This window comes from Chiloscyllium plagiosum, unplaced genomic scaffold, assembly GCF_037043375.1.
Source record: "Chiloscyllium plagiosum isolate Xiang-an unplaced genomic scaffold, Cpla_swu_hap1 HiC_scaffold_1, whole genome shotgun sequence".
NCBI classification, from domain to species: Eukaryota; Metazoa; Chordata; class Chondrichthyes; order Orectolobiformes; family Hemiscylliidae; genus Chiloscyllium; species Chiloscyllium plagiosum.
In genome coordinates, this window is record NW_028270139.1 from 162,208,333 (window position 1) to 162,227,096 (window position 18,764).

Genomic DNA, 18,764 nt, shown 5'->3' on the forward strand with positions numbered 1-18,764 from the left:
GTTTCAGAGCTCTCAACCTCAATCTGAACTCTTTCATTGTCCAATTCTTGACTGTGAGAATCAGGTCACAGGACGTTGAATACAGGAGTGTGAAGCAATGTGCGTTGGCTTCTGCCTTTCTCTTGACATTTATTTTTGCATGTAAAGGAGATTTACCCATTGGTGGTATGTGTGCCTGAGAGCACAAGCACATTGTGTGCTTGGTGTGTTCCTATGTATATGTAATCTGTGCAGAGTTTGTGTGTAAATTGAAACTTCCACAACTAAAAACTGGGAAGACTAAAGGCATTGTCTTTTGCCCCTGTCATAAACCTTAAAGGTTATATATTTGCTCTGTGTTTCTGTAATATGTCTGCTATATGTACATGCATGTGCGTATGCAGTGTCTGTGCATAGCGCATATGTAACAAAACTGCCCTATGTGTGTGTAGTGCGGGTGCAGTGTGCGTGTGGCATACTCTAGCCATCAATCACTATGTACTCATTGTAATAATTGGTGTGTTTCGCTTGCACGCTATTTGCAAACATGAACTAGCTTTGCTCAAGGTAGAGACTGATGAGCGTTAATTGTAACCTGTGCAACCTTAATTTTTCTTGAAGTATGAAGAATACTTCACATACTTGGTGTATTGCTGGCCTTGTGCCAGTAACCTCAGTTTGAACTCTGTGAAGCAGCGAGACACGTGCGGGCACTCTATCTCATGAACTTTAAACCTCTGCTTAGAGACACAAAGAAAGCCAGCCGTATTGTTAAAATGGAAGGAAGTGCTTTACACCTAATCTGTTTGTTACATGCAAGGGAAAGATCCAAGGGAGAGGCAAAGATTAGAAAGGATATGGATTCAGGGACTGGAGTGGTGCAGTCAGTCAGCGCACTGCCCATTAATCTCGGAAACCTGGGTTCAAATTCAGTGCAGGCTGATTAGATAAGTCCCTTCATTCTGCTAACCCAAGTGAGTTGGCAGCAAGCCCTTATGTACTTAGCTTGTTGAGTCTGATCAACAGTGCACAGTAAAGGATTGGTAGACGTTGAAAACAGAGATAAATCGCACCGGCACGGTAAGAATTTCGGACAGAGTTTCTTATGGACTACATCTCAAAGGTGCCAGCACCATCTCTGAATTTTAGATATTATATGCTGTACCTCTCAACCACTGGCTGATAGAATTAAACTGCATGTTCTTCTGTCTGTTTATAATAGGAAGCATACGGACCATACTCACCCAACCAAACCCAAAAATAAATTATCTAATGTTTCATGTGCCTGGATGACTTGCTGAGCAATCCCAAGTGTGCCATTTGCTACACCAACACCCAATTTAAGACAATCTTTGAGCTGGCAACATGGCTTATTTTTACAGTAAGCAGACTGCATTGAAACAAAATTCTCCACAAGCCAAATAAATATGTTTGAACGTTGCACTTTTTTGAATTACCAACAAGCTGGGGAGCCAGTAGTTCCCTACTGCTGTCACCATGACACTTCAGCCAGTCAGTGTCCAAATTGGTAACCAGTCAGTACCTCTTCCCAGACAGTAAAACTGTTATGTTTCTTTGAAGGAGCAAATTACTGGAGATGTTGGAATCTGTACTGAAAGCAAAAAATGCTGTAAATCACAGCAGGTCAGGCAGTATCCCTGATGTGAGAGAGAGCAAGCTAATATTTTGAGTCTAGATTGTTTTTCTCTCCGCAAGGACTATGTGGTGGCCACTCCTATTGATACTGTCATGGACAGGTTCATTTGTTACCGGCTGACTAGTCAGGATGAGGTCAAGTGTGACACTCCACCTTATTTGGTTCCCTCACCATCTGCCGCAGACCCAATCTAGCAACAATGGATTTCGGAACTTGACCGTCTCGGTCAGTAGTATTGCTGCTGAGTCATTCTTTGTGATGAACGTCAAAGTTCCTGACCTCAAGAACACTCTGCGCCCTTGCCACCCTCAGTGCTGCTTCCATGCTCAAGGTGGAGGTTCATCGGCTCTGTGTGTGTGTGTGTGTGTGTGTGTGTGTGTGTGTGTGTCATGTGTTAAGCAGCAGCATGTTTCCTTGCCTATGTTTGACCTGGTGCCATGAGACTTTATGGTCAGGTAAAGTCAATGTTGTGAACTCCCATGCAGCTTCTTCCCAACTTTACCCCCACCTCTGCTGGGTCTGGATGGTGATGACTGGGACACTATATGTAGAGAATGATTTCATGAGGAACATTGCTTGGCTCATCAGAGAGATAGCTGTTCCAATTTGACACAAGGTCCCCAAATGTCAGGAAGGAGAATTTGCAGAGCTGTGTTTGCTGTTGTCATTCCCAGTATGAGGTGGTGCTTCACAATTCACTCCTTGAATATCTGGGCCGCTGGATTACTAGTCCAGTGATATTACATTGTGTCACCATCTTCCCAAATTACCAAACAATGGCCCACTAGCTTCTTGCTGGAGTGTATTCCCATGACTAGAAGTGGCCACTCTTGCAGTCACTCATTAACCAAGAAAGTTCTGGGAGCTGGAGGACCATTGACTGTTCACAGCCAATCAGCTCAACTGAGACAGAGAGCTCTGGCACAAATCATTGGCTTTTTGAAGCAAAACAACCACTACAAAGCAATGTGGGCAAGTTTAAACTTCAAAATACTGTAACCTAGTTACATTTTGCCTCTTTTTGTTAGAATATTGTGAGGTCATGTATTTTGGTCAAAAAGACATTGAAACACAAAACATAATAGACTATGCAAGAGCAGACTGACCTGGATGTGTATGTGCATAGATGATTGAAGGTGACAGCACAGATGGAGGAATCAGTTAACAAATCATGCAGTGACTTGGGAATTAATAATAGGGGAACAGAGTACAAGAGCAAGGAGGTGATGTTGGACTTGTACAAGACACCTGTTAGACTTCAGCTGGAATGTTATTTACAGTTCAGGGGACTACCTTATAGGAAAGGTGCAAATGCATTGGAGGAGAGAGTGTCGGAATGACTTACTTGACTGATCCCTGGAATCAGAATCTTCAGCGATGAGGATTTACGTTTGGTATGTTGCCTCCCAGGTGCAAGGGTACGTGATGTCTCTGATCGTGTTTTCCGGGTCCTGGAGGGGGAGGGTGAGCAGCCCGAAGTCGTGGTCCATATTGGCACCAACGACATAGGTAGGAGGAGTGCCGAGGATGTTAGACAGGCTTTCAGGGAGCTAGGTTGGAAGCTCAGAGTTAGAACGAACAGAGTTGTTGTCTCTGGTTTGTTACCCGTGCCACGTGATAGAGATTTGAGGAATAGGGAAAGAGAACACTTAAATGCGTGGCTACAGGGATGGTGTAGGAGGGAGGGATTCGGGTTTTTGGATAACTGGGGATCTTTCTGGGGACGGTGGGACCTCTATAAACAGGATGGTCTACACCTGAACCTGAGGGGCACCAGTATCCTTGGGGGGAGGTTTGCTAGTGCTCTTGGAGGGGGTTTAAACTAACTCTTCAGGGGCATGGGAACCCAGATTGTAGCTTCAGGGTGCAGGGCCTGGAATGTAGGGAGGTTAGGAACATGGCATCAATTTCCAAGGAGGATGTCTGTACAGGAAAGTGGCTTGAAGTGTGTATACTTCAATGCAAGAAGTATACGAAATAAGGTAGGTGAACTTGCAGCGTGGGTTGGTACCTGGGACTTCGATGTTGTGGCTATTACGGAGACATGGCTAGAACAGGGACAGGATTGGCTGTTGCAGGTTCCAGAATTTAAATGTTTTAGTAGGGTCAGAGGTGGGGGTAAAAGAGGGGGAGGTGTGGCATTGCTTGTCAAAGATAGTATTACAGTGGTGGAAAGGACGATGGATGAGGACTTGCCATCTGAGGTAGTTTGGGCTGAGGTTAGGAATAGGAAAGGTGAGGTCACCCTGTTAGGAGTCTTTTACAGGCCTCCTAATAGTCCTAGAATCATTGAAGAAAGGATAGGGAAGGTGATTCAGGAGATGAGTGACAGTAATAGGGTGGTTGTTATGGGGGACTTTAACTTTCCTGATATTGATTGGGAAAGCTATAGCTCAAGTTCGTTAGATGGGTCAGTGTTTGTTCAATGTGTGCAGGAGAGTTTCCTGACACAATATGTAGACAGGCCAACAAGAGGTGAGGCCATACTGGATTTGGTTCTGGGTAACGAACCAGGCCAGGTGTTAGAATTAGAGGTAGGTGAGCACTTTGGGGATAGTGACCATAATTCGGTGATTTTTACTCTCATGATGGAGAGGGATAAGTGTGTACTACAGGGCAAGAGTTATAGCTGGGGTCAGGGAAATTATGATGCGATGAGGCATGACTTAGGATGTGTGGCTTGGAAAAGTAGACTCCAAGGCAAGAGTGTAATTGATATGTGGAGCTTGTTCAAGGAGCAGCTATTGAGTGTCCTTGATAATTATGTACCTGTCAGGCAGGGAGGAAAGGGTCGTGCGAGGGAGCCGTGGTTTAATAAGGAATTGGAATCCCTTGTTAAATGGAAGAGGGCGGCCTATCTCAAGATGAGACGTGAAGGTTCAATTGGGGCGATTGAGAGTTCTAGGGTAGCCAGGAAGGACCTGAAGAGAGAGCTAAGAGCAGCAAGGAGGGGACATGAAAGGTCCTTAGTCGGTAGGATTAGGGAAAACCCTAAGGCTTTCTATAGGTATGTTAGGAATAAAAGAATGACTAGGGTAGGAATAGGTCCAGTCAAGGATAGTAGTGGGAAGTTGCGTGTGGAGGCGGAAGAGATTGGGGAGACGCTGAATGAATATTTTTCTTCAGTATTTACTCAGGAACAGGGCATTGTCGTCGATGTGAATACTGAGTCACAAATAAGTAGAATGGATGGCTTTGAGGTATGTAGAGAAGAGGTGTTGGAAATCCTGGAAAAGGTGAAAATAGATAAGTCCCCTGGGCCTGATGGCATTTATCCTAGGATTCTCTGGGAAGCAAGGGAGGAGATTGCAGAGCCATTGGCCTTGATTTTTATGTCCTCTTTGTCTACAGGAGTAGTGCCAGAAGACTGGAGGATAGCAAATGTGGTTCCCTTGTTCAAAAAGGGGAGTAGGGATAACCCTAGTAACTATAGGCCGGTGAGTCTCACTTCTGTTGTGGGCAAAGTCTTAGAGAGAATTGTAAGGGATAGGATTTATGCACATCTGGATAGGAATAATGTGATCAAGGATAGTCAGCATGGTTTTGTGAAGGGCAGGTCGTACCTCACAAACCTTATTGAATTCTTTGAGAAGGTGACGAAGGAGGTTGATGAGGGGAAAGCGGTAGATGTGGTATATATGGATTTTAGTAAGGCGTTTGATAAGGTTCCCCATGGTAGGCTACTGCAGAAAATACGGAGATATGGCATTGAGGGTGAGTTGGAGGTTTGGATTAGGAATTGGCTGGATGGAAGAAGACAGACGGTAGTAGTTGATGGCAAAGTTTCTTCATGGAGTGCCGTCACTAGCGGTGTTCCGCAAGGATCTGTTTTGGGACCATTGCTGTTTGTCATTTTTATAAATGACCTGGAAGAGGGGTTAGAAGGTTGGGTGAGCAAGTTTGCGGATGATACGAAAGTCGGAGGAGTTGTTGACAGTGAGGAAGGATGTGGCAGGTTACAGCAGGATATAGAGAAGCTGCAGAGCTGGGCAGAAAGGTGGCAAATGGAATTCAATGTAGCTAAGTGTGAGGTGATTCACTTTGGGAAGAATAACAAAAAGATGGGGTGCTGGGCTAATGGTCGGATACTTGGTAGTGTGGATGAGCAGAGGGATCTTGGTGTCCATGTACACAGATCTCTGAAAGTTGCCACCCAGGTAAATAGTGCGGTGAGGAAGGCATATGGCGTACTGGCTTTTATTGGTAGAGGAATTGAGTTCCGGAGTCCTGAGGTCATGATGCAGTTGTATAAGACTCTGGTGCGGCCGCATCTGGAATATTGTGTGCAGTTTTGGTCGCCATACTATAGGAAGGATGTGGAGGCACTGGAACGGGTGCAGAGGAGGTTTACCAGGATGTTGCCTGGTATGGAAGGAAGATCGTATGAGGAAAGACTGAGACACTTGGGGCTGTTTTCATTAGAGAAAAGAAGGTTTAGGGGTGACTTGATTGAGGTGTACAAGATGATTAGGGGGTTAGATAGGGTTGACAGTGTGAACCTTTTCCCGCGTATGGAGTCGGGTATTACAAGGGGGCATAGCTTTAAATTAAGGGGGGGTAGATATAGGACTGAAGTTAGGAGTAGGTTCTTCACTCAGCGAGTCGTAAGTTCATGGAATGCCCTGCCAGTAGCAGTGGTGGACTCTCCCTCTTTATGGGCATTTAAGCGGGCATTGGATAGGTATATGGAGGATAGTGGGTTAGTATAGGTTAGGTGGGCTTGGATCGGCGCAACATCGAGGGCCAAAGGGCCTGTACTGCGCTGTATTCTTCTATGTTCTATGAGGATAGATTGCAGAGGTTGGTACTGTTCTCTTCAGAGAAAAGAAGGATAAGACGAGATTTGACAGACGTTTTCAAAATCATGAGCAAGCTAAATAGAATGGATAAGGAGGAACTGTTCCTGGTCATGAGGCAGCATAGATGCAAAGTCTTTTCCAAAGGGAGCAAATGTGACCTCAGGAAAAACTACTTTTTTCACCAGCAAGTAGTTAAGAGTATGGAATGGTTCACCTGAAAATGTTGTGGAGGCAGGTTCAGTTGAGACATTCAAGAAGGTGTGGGCTGATTATGTGGATAAAAATAACATCCAAAAATATGGACAAAAGGCAGGAGATTGGAATGAGGTAATGATGCTCATTCGAAGAGCCTGTCCAGCTATGATTGGCCGAATGGCGTCTTCTGTACTGTGACATTCCCCCTAACTCTGTGCCTGTCAGTCGGCATGCTGATAAGTGGCTTCCACTTCCACAAGCTGCTGAGGCGCGTGACCTTGGAAGGCCATGCAACGCAAAAACAATTACAGGGAGTGTTCTTTATAACTTTTAATGTCGTTGTTATGCCACAGGACATGCCTTTGGTATTAAGTCTCTTAAAGAAGTGAGAATCTAAGTAGGTTCCCAGAGTGTGAATCTTGCTAATAAAGGAAATGATTGAATTGAATTAAGCATTTAAAATGAAGCCTATTGAGGGTAAAAAAGAATAGAAATCCCTGATAAGACAAGGTGAAGAAGGATGGGAGGGGGCTAGTGTGAAACATAAACACTACAGTGGACCAATGGCCTGTTTTGTTCTGTGTGGTTTAAGCAATTTAATAAAGAAGGAGCGGTTTCATGTTTTGGTGTTCCCTTAATTTTATTTGTGGCCCTTACTGTCAAGCATGGCTTTGAAGGATAGTCTGTAAAACTTGCTGCCTGTTTCACGTTGTTCAGAATTTCCCTTTCTGTTGTTATTGTCTCCACACTACCCCCCAGAATCCCCCCTTTTGGGTCAGATGTGACAATGGTAAGGTTGTTCTAATCCTCTTCTCTATTTTGCTCCCACAGCTGCTGGATCTCTTCATCCAGTGGGATTGGTCAACATACCTAGCTGATTATGGGCAGCCCAACTGCAAATACCTGAGGGTGAATCCAATGACAGCGCTTGCCCTGCTGGACAAGTAAGTGTGTCCCGTTGGGGCTCCCAGTTTAGAGGAGGGCAATAGCAAAACCTTGTATGGATGAAAGTTGCTGTCGTTGTGTATGGGACAAGGGTACAAATCGGAAGGTTTCAAACTCAATATTTCTGGGCCAATAGGCAAAGAAAAGATGTACGGTCATAGAGACGTACAGCACGGAAATAGACCCTTCGGTCCAACTCGTCCATGCCGACCAGATATCCTAAATTAATCCATGCCCTCCACACCACTCCAATCCCTTCCAATTCATAATACTTTTTACATGTTGTAATTGTACCAGCCTCCACCACTTATTCTGGCAGCTCATTCTGTACATGTACCACCTTCTGAGTGGCAAAGTTGCACCTTAGATCCCTTTTAAATCTTTCCCCTCTCACCTTAAACCTGTGCCCTCTAGTTTTGGACTACCCTACCCTAGGAAAGGAAACCTTGTCTATTTACCCTATCCATGCCCCTTATGATTTTATAAACCTCTATAAGATCACCCCTCATCCTCCAACACTCCAGGGAATATAGCCCCAGCCTATTCAGCTTGTCCCTGGCAACATCCTTGTAAACTTTTTTCTGAACCGTGTCAAGTTTCACAATAGCTTTCCTATAGCACAGAGACCAGAATTTAATACAGTATTCCAAAAGTGGCGAACCAATGTCATGTACAGCCACAACATGACTTCCTAACTCCTATACTCAGTGCAATGACCAATAAAGGCAAGCAAACTAAACACCTTCACTGGACTATAGCTCACCAAAACAGTCATTACAAATCAGTGCAGCAATTCCATTTTGTTTTATACAGCACCTCTGACATACTCAGTCTGTTTAGATTACACCTTTGATGCACCCTCTTCTCTCTCTCTGCCTTCCTCTCACTTTACCTCTGCCACTCCTCATTGCCCACCCTTAATTGTCCAAAGGGTGGGTAAGAATCAGCCACATTGCAGTAGGTCTGGAGTCACATGTAGACCAAACCAGGTAAGGACAGCAGATTACTGAACCAAATGGGTTTCTATGACACTTGAAGGTGTTTACGGCCCTCCACTAGGCCAACTATTGCTTCCAGATTTTTACTGAATTCAAATTTCAGTATCTGCCATGGGAGAGGGGTGTGAATTTGAACCCATGTCCCCAAAAAATGGTTAAATGACCTCCCATTGTTCACTTTGTAAATTCACCATTAACTCATGGGCAAGATAACAGGCTCAAAGAGGGAAAAACCCTGTGCCAATGTAGTGTCAAAACCTTCAGTGAGAACTGGATGGTATGATGGATGTAAAATAAAATTGAAACCAGCAGAAATATCATAATGGAGGGGATTTGTCATTTAGCTGTATTTTCAAGAGACCTCGATTTTTGATGATAACTTTTTTATATTACTGCGGCATTGTAGGATCTCCCGAGCGTAAGTATCAGCTTCCTGCTACTTTCTAGCCAATCTTACACTGAAAGCAGTCAGGCAAAAACTGTCACTCGGTTTCAGAAATGACGTGAAATTTTCAGCCTATATTATTCCATCTGTGAAAAATCTCCCATCTGACAGTTGTACCTCGTACATCTCCATAACTGCATTTTGTCTAACATATTATATACAAGCGTTGGACCAAGACATTAGTTCAAATTGCTGAGTATCAGTGTTATTTTTCTGAACACTGCATTTGTGTTAGCCAGCCAAATCTTTTTTTTCAAGAGCAGGTAATGAAGGATATTCGAAAGCCAAACCAATATTTATGTGAAGAACTTATTTTAAAATTAGTGTTCCCCAGATCCTTCTACTGTCCCCATCAAACACTCCTGAGACAGGGTCAGATGTAGAGTAAAGTTCCAGCTACACTGTGCCCGTCAAATGCTTCCAGCACAGTTACTGCGCTTAGTTAGATACAGAGTAAAGCCTCCTCTACTCTTTAAACTAAACTTAAACTTCTCTCTATTTTTTCCCCATCAAACACTCCCAGGACAAGGGACAACACGGTGTTAGATGCAGAGTAAAGCTCCTTCTGCACTGTCCCATCAAACATTCCCAGGACAGGGGGCAGCATGGGGTTCAATATGCATTAAAGCTCCATCTACACCCTTCCTTTTGGCAGCAGCATGTCTCTCCACAAGATGTTCTGCAGTAACTCACCAAGACTCATTCAATAGCACCTTCAGCACCTTTCAAACTCACAACATCTACCACCTAGAAAGAAATTTGTGGACATTTTTATGCTGTTGAAGACAATACATGGTGAACATTTGTTCGGGGAGAAACAGATCTAAAAGGCTGTTATATTCATTTCATACTGTGTATTGGTACAGCTAACTGTTTTAAAATATCAGTGACATTCAATAGTGTTTAGAAACACGTGCGGAGTTTGCTCCAAAGCTTTTAAAAGGCTGTTCAAACATTTTCAGATGGAATTGAAGAGCAGTTCCAGGTCACACATGGTGGTAGGAAGATACACAGGTAGAAGTAAACTCCATGCAGAAAGGAACAGTTAAGCTATGCTGCTGAAAGGGCAGCTGAATTATATTGAGTCAGTATTTGGGGACTCATTCAGATGTCAGAAGCAATCATATAACTCACTAATTAACCTATTTTCTTAATCAATCAGAGGTGTTATTACTCACCTTTGGAGCAGGTGGGACCTAAACCCAGGCCTCCTGACTCAGAGATAAAGACACTACCACTATTCCACATGAGCTCTCTAACACAATAATTAATCATTGATTGATTAAGAGATTTCAGGTTCCAGGAGTTATTAGGCAGCAGCCCTGGAGGTGTGGGGCTCAGAAAAAGTTGTTTGTCGCTAATAGCTCAGTGTAAGTGCGTGAGAGTGAAGGAGACCCACATGCATTATTTACTTGGTGCTGGTGAGCCAGATTAGACTTCAGGAAACAACCCCAGGTGTGGTACTGGCTTGGTGAAACTTGGGTTTGTGAAAAGTTGGTGTTGTGCCATGAGTAATTGCTATTTCTAAGAGTCCAGAGGTGTATAATCCTAGGAGAGGAAGATCTCTTTTAACCACATGCTGTAACTCTGTTTTCTTCTAGAATGAAAGACACCAGCAGGAAGAACAATGTCTTTGCACAGTTCCGTAAGAACGAACGTGACAAGCAGAAGCTAATTGATACGGTGGCAAAACAGCTCAGGAGTCTGATCAACAGCATGTCCCACCAACATTGAATCTGCTCCCATCCTTCACTCCTTCCCTTCCTTCTCCCTCCATCCCTCTTAGTTGCACATAATGCTGGATTTTGGACAATGTGCCATGATGACCATGGAAACCGAGACCAGTTCGCCCCCTTAAAGGGGTGACAAGTTTTTTTTATTATTGTTGTTGCTTTTGTTTGTTTACAAACTTGCTGTGGAACGTTGCAAACTGCCTCGCTAGGTATCATGAGGCTGTTGTGGTAGTGAAGTCCAACACCACTGCTTGGTATCTTTTCTGCAGACGTGTGTGGCTTTGCTTATCACTTCATGGACATGATGCCCCTTTTGCAAAACAAAAAGATGCCTCTTATTAGATCAGAGGTTTTTTTTTATGGATCAGAGAATTTTGTGCCAAGTGAAAATCTGGCGTGACCAGATCCAATGCGAGACTTTATGACCTACAGAAAATTGGAGGGTTCCCAGAAATTTTGGAGTTTTGATCCTCCACGTGGACTGCACGATGGAATCCTTTCATCAAATCCTCTTCCTTTCTCTCCAGTCCACCACGATTCCAGGCTAACCTGCATCGAGTCGGGCTACACATGTAAGCCTTTATCATTGCCATTTGCCATCCAATTCATTCGCTGGTTAACAGATACAACTTGGAACAACAGTCTTTCCATCCAGATATCTTGCACTGATTGCTGAGCACATGTCACAACCTCACATTCAGGTGCCAGTGCACTTGGAAAGGAGGCCTTGTTATTGTCAAACAAAAATTAGCCCATCTTCTTTTGTTCACAGTGCCTGCGTTTCTAGTTTAAAACTGCAAATGTTGATGATATTTTTAAAGGGAATGGCGATGCCAGCAGAGCAACATTACTGGAGACACAGTTAAGTGACAGATAGTGCAGGTGAGGCGGATTGCTTAGTGACATGGCGGTTGGTTAGCTCAGTTGGTTGTCAGGCTGGCTAGTTTACAGTGCAGAGTGATGCCAACAGTGTAGATTCAATTCCTACGCCAGCTAAGGTTACCACAATGGGTGCACCTTCTCAAACTCTCCCCTGACCTCAGGCTTCAGTTCAATTCACCAGCAGTCATCCTCTCGAATGAGAGAGAAGTCTTCTGGGGCTTTGGCACCTTTACTAAGTTTTACTGAGTGACTGCGAGGGAGCTGGATTAACAACAGCAGAGATACATTCACAGAGTTGTACAGAACGGAAACAAACCCTTCGATTCAACTTGTCCATGCCGACCAGATGACCAAAATTAATCTAGGCCCATTTGCCAGCGTTTGGCCCATTTCCTTCTAAATGCTTCGCATTCATATACCCATGTTGTAATTGTACCAGCCTCCACCACCTCCTCTGGCAGCTCATCACATGCACACACCACCCTCTGCGTGAAAAGGTTGCCTCTTAGGCCCCTTTTATATCTTGCCCCTCTCACTTTAAACCTATGCCCCCTAGGTTTGGGCTCCCCCAACCGAGTGAAAAGACCTTGATTATTCACCCTATCCATGCCCATCATGATTTAATAAGGTCAAGCCTCAGCCTTCGATGCTCCAGGGAACATATCCCCAGCCTATTCAGCCTCTCTCTATAGCTCCAACCCTCCAACCCTGGCAACATCCTTGTAAATCTTTTCTGAACCCTTTCAAGTTTCATAATATCTTTTCTATAGCAGGGAGACCAGAATTAAATGCAGTATTCCAAAAATGGCCTAACCAATGTACAACCACAGCATGACCTCCCAACTCCTATACTCTATGCACTGACCAACAAAGGTAAACATACCAAATGTATTCTTCACTACGCTGTCTATCTGTGACAACACTTCAAGGAACGTACACCCCACTTGGCTAACACTCCCCAGGACCTTATCATGAGTCGTGCCTGATTTGACTTACTAAAATGCGGAACCTCATATTTATTTGAACTATCTATATAAGTCAATGGCACAGGGGACTGGATAAGGAAACTCATCACATCTCAGTATCCATCATGCATAGACAGATCTATGCATGTAGAGACCAGATCTAGCTGGGTTCAGATGGAGTTTATTCGGTCTGATATCTCAAAAACCTTGTGTTTTCCCTGTCACAAAAACAAGCACACTTGTACTGAGAATCAGGAAGCTTCTCAGTATTTGTCCAGTCAGGTCTACGGTTTCCATTATCTTATTGCCATCTCTTACTAAACAGAGCCAAATGGAAGAATGCCCCCTGGAAGGGACAGACCAGCTACCAACAGCTCAGCACCAAGCTCAGCTCTGTGGCCTAATTGACATTTATGCCGAGCAACCTGACTTAGACATCTAGCTAACCATTGTGTCATCTTCACCAGTTTGTCCCTCCAAGTGGCTCAACTAGTGGATAAATTAGGAACTTGCTGATGAATGTTAAAGTGGGAAGAGTTGCACAGGAGGGAGCTGTCTTAACATCAGTACACTCACCCTGCTTGAACTAAATCTCACTGCAGGATCTGTCTTTCATTAGGATGAGAGATTTTCACAGTCTTTCAGTGAACATTGTAATTGTTTAACTTTATCAGTAGCAGATGGAATGCCTTCTTTTGCAATCACTGACTGTTGATGTTTAAGGCACAGTCAGGTGTACAGGCCCAGCATGGGTTGAGATGCAAAAGTCTTTTGCATATTTCAGCTGTAAAATGGAGAGTACCCACTACTGCTGTGGTGTGATAGTTTTCCTTCTGCCAACCCAGCCAAGCACCGTAACCTGCAAGGATTTGGAGGGCCAGTGTAGAGGACCTATTAGAGGGGCTCACAGTTACTTCAAGAAAAGAAGAGCAATGGCTCCTGATAGCTAGATTTGTGTTTCAACCCGAGGTTGATAGGACAACTTACATATATTGGATCATTTCTGAAACACTCCTAATGTTCAAACAAGAATGTGAAACATTGTACAGCAGAGTAGCACTTTTACTCCAAGGATATCTACTTTCCAGGGGTAACAGATGTTGAGTTTGTCCTCACCACTTCCAACCCCACCTCTCTGCCTCACCAGCTGATCTTGCCCAGAGCTCCAGTTGAGTTGCACTCTCTTTGACCTCCTCACCATCAGTTTAGTTGGGAAGAGTTCAACTAGCTTCCTGACTCATTGCATCCTATGACCCCTTTGCTTCTGCCGGTGGTTGAACTGTGCATGGTTGAGATTTAGATGCGATGCCCCCACCTCTCGATATTCTGTTTGTGGCCTCGCTCTGTGGACAATCTGGGGTTAAGGTCATCTTGCTTCGTAGAACTGGACCCCAAACAAGTATCAACACCTTCAGGAGAGATGAGATGATGACTGAGACATGTACTCCCCAGTCCTTGGGCAGCTTTATTTTACTGTCAGTAATAATGTTGCTGACTCTGAAGGGATTCTCATTCCTGTTTTTAAGTGTTTCCTTCATCAGGATTACCAGCCTGGTAGAATGATGGTTAATCTGAAACTTCTTAAAGAACCACAACGACCTCTTTCTTCCCACTGTGAGCAGCATCAGACACTCATTTGTACTAACAAGATAAACAGGAAAAAATAGTGTAATCTATAAATGTTAAAAATTGGAGGGTTTAATGGAACAGAAAGCCATGGATTTGCATAGTCAACATCTGTTAGAGGCAAGGTTAATGACTGACCAGGTGGAATCTGATTAAGGCCTGATTAGAACAATAACTTATCCTTATATAACATCTTTCATGTAGCACAGCTTTACAATGAAGCTCCACTGGGACATTTGGCACTGAACCACGTAGGGTGATATTAAAGCAGATCAGTAAAAGACTGGTCATAGAGACATTTTAAGTAGTGTCTTCAAGAAGGGAAGAGAGGTGGGAAAGGTTTAAGGAGGATTTTGGAACGTGTAACCTTGAAGCATGGCACTCGATTAACTTCAAGGCTGCTCAGGCCAAAATTGGAAGGAGTGCACATATGTGAGAGATGGTTGTAGGAGATGACAAACATGGGAAAATCTGTTATTCTCAGAATTGAAAACACTCTGTGTGCCATTTAATCAAGAAACGTGGGTCAGCGAGCACAATATGATGTCTGAACAGTACTCATCGTAAGTTAGAACACAGACACCGGAGTTTTGGATGGTCTCAGGATAGAACATGGAAGGCCAGCCATATTGCATTGGAAATGTCAACCTCAGCGATAATCAAGGTGTGGGTGGGCTTTTTGGAGAAGATCATCTGAAGTAACGATGAAGCTGGATACAGTGGGCTGAATGGCCACCCTATGTGTTGCACAGGTGGAAATAGGCAATTTTACTGATGGCATGGAGGTGTGGAGCCTCATCTTGTCAACAGTGATGCCAAGTTTGCAAATGATCTGGTTCAGCTTGAAAAGATGAGGAAAAGAAATGTGAGTCTGTAGCTAGAAAATGGAATTTAAGGTGACACAAGAGACAACAGAGTCAGTCTTCCCAATAAATGGAGGAAATTTCTGATCATCCACTGCTGGATGTTGTACACACAGTTTAGACATGGTTGAGAGACCAAGGGTGAAGTAAAGCTGAGTAATCTATATTTGTGTTTTCGACTGGTGTCACCAAATGGCAGCAGGAGCCCAGGATCTATTCTTAGTATCACTAGAATAATGGTGTAGAAGGAGAAAGAGAAGCCACCACAGGGGTATATCTATGGAGTACGACTGGACAATTAAGAATGGAACTAAGTGAATGGGAACCATAGTGAAGAGGTATTGAAAGACAAGGTGTGGTTAACTATGTTAAAAGCCCAAACGGTTGAGAAGAACAGTGTGGGATAGTTAAGATCAACAACAGAAATTGCCGGAGAAACTCAGCAGGTCTGGCAGCATCTGTGGAGAGAAAGCAGGGTCAATGTTTCAGTTGCAGTGACCCTTCTTCAGAAAGACAAGACAAGAACCCCGTTCAGAAGAATGGTCCCTGGACCCGAGACATTGGCTCTACTTTCTCTCCACAGATATCACCAGATCTACTGAGTGTCTCCACCTATTTCTGTTTTGGTTTCAGAATTCCAGCATCAACGGTTCTTTGTCTTTTTTGTAGGATGGTTTAGTTTTGTCACAGTTAGTTAGGTTTTAATTTGTTCTTTCTGATAAGAGCAATTTCAATAGTGTCGCGGGGGGTGGAAACCTGATCGGACTAGTTCACAGGAATCGTTCAAGGAAAGCTGGGTGTAGATTTTGGGGTAATAATACTCTGAAGGGCTTTGGAGAGAATATTGAGCTGGCTTGGCAGTTTGCAAGTACAGGGGAGTCATGGACATTTGTGGAGAAAGCGAATGTTGACAGCAGATTTTAAGGAAAGGTTTAACATCTGAGGGAAGACTGTTAAAACTGTGAACAGCATTGGAAAGAATGGAGAATGTAAATTAAACCTCACAAGCCTATTTGCCTTTTCACTTTTCAATAAAGCTGTTCATCATAATCACTCCAAATCACTAATCACCATATCCCTCAACTCCATCCCACTATTTATCTGAATCTGCTGTTCACTATCTTTGCTGAAAAATGTGTTGCTGGAAAAGCGCAGCAGGTCAGGCAGCATCCAAGGAGCAGGAGAGTCGACGAAGAAGGGCTTATGCCCGAAACGTCGATTCTCCTGCTCCTTGGATGCTGCCTGACCTGCTGCGCTTTTCCAGCAACACATTTTTCAGCTCTGATCTCCAGCATCTGCAGTCCTCACTTTCTCCTAGTTCACTATCTTTCACAGTCTCAGTATATCTCCAATCATCACAATACCTTCCTCAGTGCATTTTTCAATCTCTCCTGACTACCAATCTCAATCTGTCATCACCATTTCTCTCAACAACTCTCTTCATATTCTTCAACTTCTCCTCGCATCTCTCAAACTTTTTCTATCCAATCCCTGAATCTCTTCATCATCATAACCTTTCACTGCATCTCATCATATACCATATCCCTTCGAAGACATGCACAAATAAATCTCTCTCTAGTTCCACAGCCCACTTCAAAGTCCTTCAGCAGAAACTTACTCCTTGGATTGTTACTTTGGACGAACAGCTTCTCACTTCCTTCCCTTCTTCACCCTGATGTAATTTTTGCAACCTGTCAACTGAAATGGAATTCTTAATGAAACAGATTGCCTTTCGATTGACTTTGTAATCTTTTCAATTCTCAGTTGAATTCTCTTTCTCACAAAAGAATGCAGAGCAAGAATGGTGATTGGCTGGCTGTATGCTTCAAGATCTTTCTGTTTTAACATTCACATGCACAAACACTTTGAGTAAATTACGTCGCGCTGAAAGACTGCCCATTTTATCGCTCTTTCAATGGGCATGCTCAACCCTGCAGTAAGGGGATTGGGTGGGGAATGAGGGATAGCACAGCCATAACTGCTTTTTTTTTATTAATATGTTATTAAAAGGGAATATCTAAACAAATACAGAATGTATAAATTAGAATCTCTTGGTGAATACAGCTTACAGTATCCTAAGCCACTACATAAAGAAGAATACTTGATTTTCAGAGTCAGTGTTGGATTTACTGGACGTTTGTAAACTGACTGTATAATCATTGTATTACTTGGTGTCATGTTTTACTTAGGTATTTCATTGGGCTGCTAGGTGGCTACTTTCTGTTTTTTTTATCCTTCAGATGTTCTATTTGTTGGAAATTGCACAGGTTTTTTTGCACAGATGTGGAATTTACAAAAGAGAAATGAACAAATGAGGAGGAATTGATTTCTTTGCTTATTACCCATTTGCAAGGTGCAAATTATCATGGGAAAGACTTGCTCCTCTCAGTATACAGTACCAAGGGTTGACCAAAATAAAAATGCTTAAATGACCAACTCTCTCACTGCTATTACTTTCCACATATCTCAGTCTTTCAAAACAGCTTTTCACCAGCAACAAAGGGCAATCAATGCCTCAAGAACATTATCCTCCTGATTCAACACAGTATGGTAACCTAACGATTGTGTTGTTGCCTGTAAGTCGAATAGTGTGAGTTCAAGTCCCACACCAGGCTGAAACTACAGTGCTATACTGAGGGAGTGCACCACTGTCAGAGCTCCCTCCTTTCAACTGAGATGTTAAATTAAGAGACCCCTATTTGCCCTCTCAGGTGGACATATAAGGTACTTGGTACTGAACAGAGTCCCCATGATATCCTGTCCAATATTTATCTCCTGACAAACATCACTAGAAAGACTATCTTCTGATTATTGAATTATCGTTTGTGGGAACTTAAATGTGCATAAATTAACTGCCCCATTTCCTGCAATACAACACTGCCTAACTTCAAAAAGCGCTTCAATGATTCTCAAAGCTTTAGGACAACTTGAAATAATGAAAGGTACTAAAATGCTACCCTGACATTGTAAGTTCAATAAATCAGTTAAGTTGGGGACTGGAGCAGAAAAATTTATGATGAAAGCTTAAACACCTCGTTTAATTTTTATTGAGTGCTTTTGTTCTTTGATAAAATTCATAGAATGGGCAAACGTACAGTCCTCCCATCACATCAGCTCACAGTTTCTCAAATGAATCTACTCTTGGCTGCATCTGAACTTACTGGCAATCTGCTGCAGCTCTTGATCAGATTCTAGAGAGAGAACGGTAATTCTGGAAAGTTTGTTTGATTTCTCCCTTAACTTACCCATTTAATCTACACAGCAATGTCAACCTACAAGATGAAGTCTCAAACAAGTGTTTGTCTTGCTCCTCATGAGCTTGGGAAAGTTGTAAATATTGTGCGTGTGTTTGAAGAGGGATCTGTGAAGATCAGAAAAAGGCGATCCCACTGTAGGAAAGGGTCTAGTTTCTGAAAAACAATCTTTTAACCTATTGGTCAGGAGTGGAATCATCTGATGGAGTGTTTGAAATTCAAACGAAGCTCATCATTTGGAAACTGAGTGTAGAAAAATTACCATGAAAGCTGCTAGGTTATCATTTCAATTATTACAGCAAAGAAGGAGGCAGTTCACCCTATTGAGTTTATACTGACTACTGAAGGAGCACCTCAGCTAATTCCACTCAGCTAATTCTTGCCCTCATAGTCCTAGATTTTGTTTTTTTTTACTTTTCACGT

At 43.2% G+C, this 18,764-nt stretch overlaps 1 protein-coding gene across 2 annotated transcripts in view; it reads left to right on the forward strand.

Annotated features, from left to right (window-relative positions):
- Positions 1-16,237, forward strand: part of LOC122549998 (exocyst complex component 6B) — a 697,687-nt gene extending 681,450 nt beyond the window's left edge. For both annotated transcript variants that reach the window (XM_043690482.2, XM_087991883.1), the window contains exons 21-22: positions 7,462-7,574; positions 10,620-16,237. In XM_043690482.2, coding sequence (XP_043546417.2) covers positions 7,462-7,574; positions 10,620-10,752 — 246 coding nt within the window. In that variant the 3' untranslated portion in view covers positions 10,753-16,237. The remainder of the gene's footprint in view (positions 1-7,461; positions 7,575-10,619) is intronic.
- Positions 16,238-18,764: the final 2,527 nt, after the last annotated feature.